Source organism: Gymnoscopelus microlampas (assembly GCF_963454915.1).
Source record: "Gymnoscopelus microlampas genome assembly, chromosome: 14".
NCBI classification, from domain to species: Eukaryota; Metazoa; Chordata; class Actinopteri; order Myctophiformes; family Myctophidae; genus Gymnoscopelus; species Gymnoscopelus microlampas.
The window spans coordinates 4658332-4663414 of NC_139951.1; the positions used below are offsets into that span (position 1 = coordinate 4658332).

At 40.4% G+C, this 5083-nt stretch overlaps 1 protein-coding gene across 1 annotated transcript; it reads right to left on the reverse strand.

The window, feature by feature from the left end:
• Positions 1 to 1061: 1061 nt before the first annotated feature.
• On the reverse strand, positions 1062 to 2686 carry LOC311059525 (protein-L-isoaspartate O-methyltransferase domain-containing protein 2-like; the record flags this gene model as incomplete). The annotated part of the gene is made up of 5 exons (XM_084077537.1): positions 1062 to 1190; positions 1539 to 1761; positions 1942 to 2041; positions 2153 to 2431; positions 2668 to 2686. The coding sequence occupies 5 exons, from the start codon at positions 2684 to 2686 to the stop codon at positions 1062 to 1064; spliced, it is 750 nt and encodes a 249-aa protein (XP_083933663.1).
• Between the last annotated feature and the right edge of the window lie 2397 nt (positions 2687 to 5083).

Below are 5083 nucleotides of genomic sequence, written 5' to 3' on the forward strand. Positions count from 1 at the left end.
GAACCTCTGCCCCAAATTTTTCACATGGGCCTGTTATAGCGCCACCAGGAGGCTGATTCGTGCAAAACCCATTTTTTGGGCGGTGTAGCCGCCCCTATATGTGAGGTTGGGACATTGACACTGTGATTGGCCACCCATTGTACCCCCCTAACCCTGCACTGTGATTGGCCACCCATTGTACTCCCCTAACCCCTACACATTCAATGCAAATCTATACTTTTCTTTAAGTGAGCTTCCATCACTGTGATGACCACTAGCTGCACTGTGATTGGCTGACTCTATTGGCTGACTCTATTCAGCACTGTGATTGGCTAGCGAGACACATGACACATGTACATAGTCCTATAAATAGGACTATGCACTTAAAAAAAACACAATTATGTCTTTTTTTAAATTGAGTCTGGGTCTGTGATGACCACTGTGATGACCACACCGCCCACTTCACACTGGGTGTGATTTTTTATATTACTCTACAGATTTGATCCAAACGTCATGCAAATCTATAGTCATGTGATCAACCCGGATCTGTCCGATTTTCCAGATTCCTCAAATCATGAACGCAACTTGTGATTTCCGTGAAATTTCACACACACATTCCCACTAGGACGAGGAAGAAATGCTTTTCACATTGGCCTGTTATAGCGCCACCAGCAGGTCTAATTTAGCAAAACACATTTTTGGAACAAAATGCCTCAAATCATGAATGCAGTGTCTGTGCCATGAAAGGCCATTTTTCACATTGGCCTATTATAGCGCCACCAGGTGGCCTATTATAGCGCCACCAGGAGGCCACAATAACATACCTGACATGGCGGAGACCTGTGCTCCGAGGAGCACTTTTTCTAGTTTGTTTTCATTATGTTCTCTTCAATAAAATCTGTCAAATACATTCTGATTGGTGGTGTGGTCTTTGGTAGTGAATGCTTTACATATATGCAGGGCACATGAAACCACCAGGGCTTTCATGAACACATTCAACACGCTTCAAAAACACATTTATCAAACAATGAACATGATTTTTGGAGGAGTGGGTCTTTAAAATTGTAAACATGCTGCTTCATTTAAGATCTTATCTTACGTAGTGGTATGATGTTCCCTCCATGTCCGGGCAGTACCAGGGGGGTAAAGAGCACATCCAGGATCTTCTTTTTCTCCCAGGTGTTGGAACCTGTCCGTGTGATCTTTAGCAGCTGATAACAGTACAGAAAAACTAAAACAATAAATGTTTAACTTAAGAAATACATCATTCCATCTTCAGAAATGTTCCAGCATCCTTTATGAGTTTTCCTCTAATGTTGGCAAGTATTATGAAGATTACATGAAATATAGAGCTATCATATGTAATAGACAGGTTATGAGTAATTGTCTTTGTAATGTACTGTAAGTTGTGATGACTGATGAGACTGTTGAATGCATGTTATGTATCAATGTAAATTGTGTTGTTGATGATGCTGGTTCAGACCCCAGGAAGAGTAGCTGCTGTAAGATAATGGGTAATCAAATTGAGCATTTTTCAGCAATATATGCCCTGTAAAAACCTCATCATCCTCTGACAGAACCAGGATTCCTCCCACTTCAAGCAGGCCCTTCATGTAGTCCTCATACTTGTACTCAGGCTTGCGCTGCACACCGGCATCTGCGTACACCCTGTCATACGAACGGCGCACACCGGCACCTACGTACACCCTGTCATACCGACGGTCCTCTGGGAGAATCTCCAGACAGTTGCCCACCACAAAGGAAGGCGCACAAAACTTCAACCTATACATGTGAGCACACACACACACACACACACACACACACACACACACACACACACACACACACACACACACACACACACACACACACAGACACACACACACACAGACACACACTGTCACTCTCGATTCCCCTTCTTTCCGTCTACCTTTTGTTCTAACCTATGAAATAATCTGATACCTGTCAAAGCTGTGCCTGGTCATGATGAAGTCCAGTTTCTGATATGCATATCCAACTACATCAATATGCAGTTCAACCCCAATGTTCACTCCACATGGACCTGTAGTGAATAGAATCACAAATACAATATCCATTATATTACATTATTTTCTACTCTATAGGAGTATCATAGTATTATACTCGTGTAACTTTTCAAGTGCAGACTACTCACCCAGTATGAGGCCAACCATGGAGCTTAAGTAGCCAGTCCCACTGCCCAAGTTGAGGAAGGAGAGTCCAGGATGGAGGTCCAAGGCCTCCATCACCTCAGAGTAGATGACAGGAGATGACAGGTGGATGTTACCATGACGCCAGGCATTGTTGATGTAGGCGCTGTCCCTGAACTCCTCCAAGTAATAGTCAGCCCTGTCGATGGCCCTGAACGCCTGTTCCACCAGCTCAGTGCGAATGTAGTGATCCTTCTTCAGGTTGTCAATGAGCTTGTCATTGTCTTCAACCACGATGACAATGAAATGAATGAGGGAAGGCAGTAAGGAAGGTAAGAAACAGGAAAGGAAGCAAAGAAAGTAATATGTCATGTACTAATATGTTATTTACTTGTATTAAACCATGAACTATTTTATATTGGTAATTCCAATGTGAACACACAAGCCTATCACACAGCAGAAATAAATGCAACAGCCAGTCAGACTGCGGTCTTTGGAATACTCTTCAAAGTACACTCACACTTTCTACGGAGACGCATTGTTTACATTGAGTTAGGGTAAAAGGGAAACTTGCATCATTCCCCAAAGGTGAGAGAAATTGTTGACAAAGGGGTGGCACGATGTACACGTAAAACAAAGTGGACGGAGGCACCGTCTATCGGTACCATCAGAAAAGGTACCCTTTTCACATTTATCCAACCACAAGTTCTGTCCAACGTACTAAAACACCAATAATTGTTTTTTTCTCCCCATATGGAAAGCTGTCAAGATTCCTCTGAGCACAGTGGAGAAATAATTGATTAAATTACTCTGATAAAAGTGCTGAACACCAGGTACAAGTTCAAAACTGCACTACCTCATTTGTATTAAGAGTGCCGTGGGAAACTCGAAAGACAGCGCGTGTACCATTTTGCACCTATGGGATGGCATATCTTCCAAATTAGGCATCTTTGGTATGCCACCTTCTGAAAACTGGGACTACATTTATGCACAGAGCCTATTATTATTAGTATTACTTATGCTGCTGGAATGCCTGATGAAGCCGAACAAAAATGTGGTATACTCTTATGTATGTGTACAACAATACAGATTAACCGTGCAGCTTAAACCTTGTCTGCTGGCCCCTGCTGTTTGAAGATATTAGACATTATTCTTCACTAGGGTTGGGTACCGAAATACGGTTCCAAGTAGGAACCGATAAAGAAATGGTAAGAAATAAAAAATATATAATTTTGATAATATGTAAACTGATATGCAGAATTTCGGTTCTGCATATCGGTTCCTAGACGCGCTAAAAGACGTTTAGAAGTCCTACACAAACAGCACAATCTGATCAAAAATCACAAAACCGGTAAAACACCTGCAAACTTTGTAACCAACATTTGCTGTTGTCATTTTGAAAACTAGAATCCACATGTCAGAGGGTGTAAAATTAGTTGGACCAGTGCTAGTTAAGAGCTCACGCAGGGCAAAATAATTAACACCAGCTGTGAGCGCTTCTGTTTGACTGATTGTGTGTGTGTGTGTGTGTGTGTGTGTGTGTGTGTGTGTGTGTGTGTGTGTGTGTGTGTGTGAGTGTGTGTGTGTGTGTGTGTGTGTGTGTGTGTGTGTGTGTGTGTGTGTGTGTCTTTCAAAAAATAAACTGAAAGTGACTTCTTCAAAAGGAAGGAATGGCAGGCCTAATATTATTAATGCAATGCAATTTCCAATAATTCAACTGTATGGCAGGGTAATATTTTGAGGCTAGTTGTATTTTATTACTACACAATAGTAAATAAATAATTCTACAAAATAAAAAAAAATGTTTTAAATAACTTATCTCAATATGGACCCATTATAGTTATGATAAGTTTTGCCAAAATCATGTAGCTCTACAACAGAGACCTAGCCATGACAGCATGGTAGCCTACAACGATCCTGGACGACCCATAGTGTCACAAATGAGCTCACTTCTGTCACCTTTGTCGGAGTTTGTGGACTTCTATATTAAACCCTTTGTTCATAAATTACCGTCGTATATTAAAGACTCGACAGATTTCATTAACAATATCTCTGAGATTTCTGATCTATCTGAGGATACCTGGTTAATTACCTTAGATGTCACAAGCCTGTACACAAACATAGCACATGATGCCGGTTTGGATGCTTTGAAATATTATCTGTCTCAAAGAGATCAGACAGTAAAACCTCCCAATCAGTTCATCATAGATCTTGCTTCATATGTCTTGAAGTATAATTATTTCAGCTTTGACAATGAGTTTTTCTTACAAGTATCTGGTACATCCATGGGGTCCATCTTTGCTCCTAATTTTGCAAATCTTTTTATGGGACACTTTGAAGAATACTATGTCTATGATCCAGAGAAAAATGTGTTCAAGGAAAACATAATTAAATGGTATAGATTTATAGATGATATTTTCTGTGTTTTTAAAGGGAGCTATGACGACATCCAAAAATTCAATTTACTTATAAATGGCTTTGACTCTAATCTTCAATTTACTAGCGACTACAGTCAGTCTAAAGTACACTTTTTAGATATGTGGATAGAGGTCAACGGTGGCAAGCTGACCACTACCCTATATCAGAAAGAAACCGATTGTAACACTCTTCTATTGGCCACTAGTAATCATCCTCCCCCCCTGATTCAGTCGCTACCTATTAGTCAGTTTTATAGGCTTAGAAGAGTGTGTTCCTCCACTGAAGATTTTATCCATAAATCTTCTGAGATGAAAGCAAAATTTGCTATAAGAGGACATTCAAGTGAATGCATTGAAAAGGCATACTCCTTAGCTTTACAGAAGCCCCGGTCTGAGCTATTAAAGAAAACAAAAAAGAAGGAGAAAAGATTTTCTGTCACATGTGTTACTACGTTTTCTCCTCATTCATACAAGTTGAAAGCCATTTTTAAAAAACACTGGCATATTTTAAACTCAGAC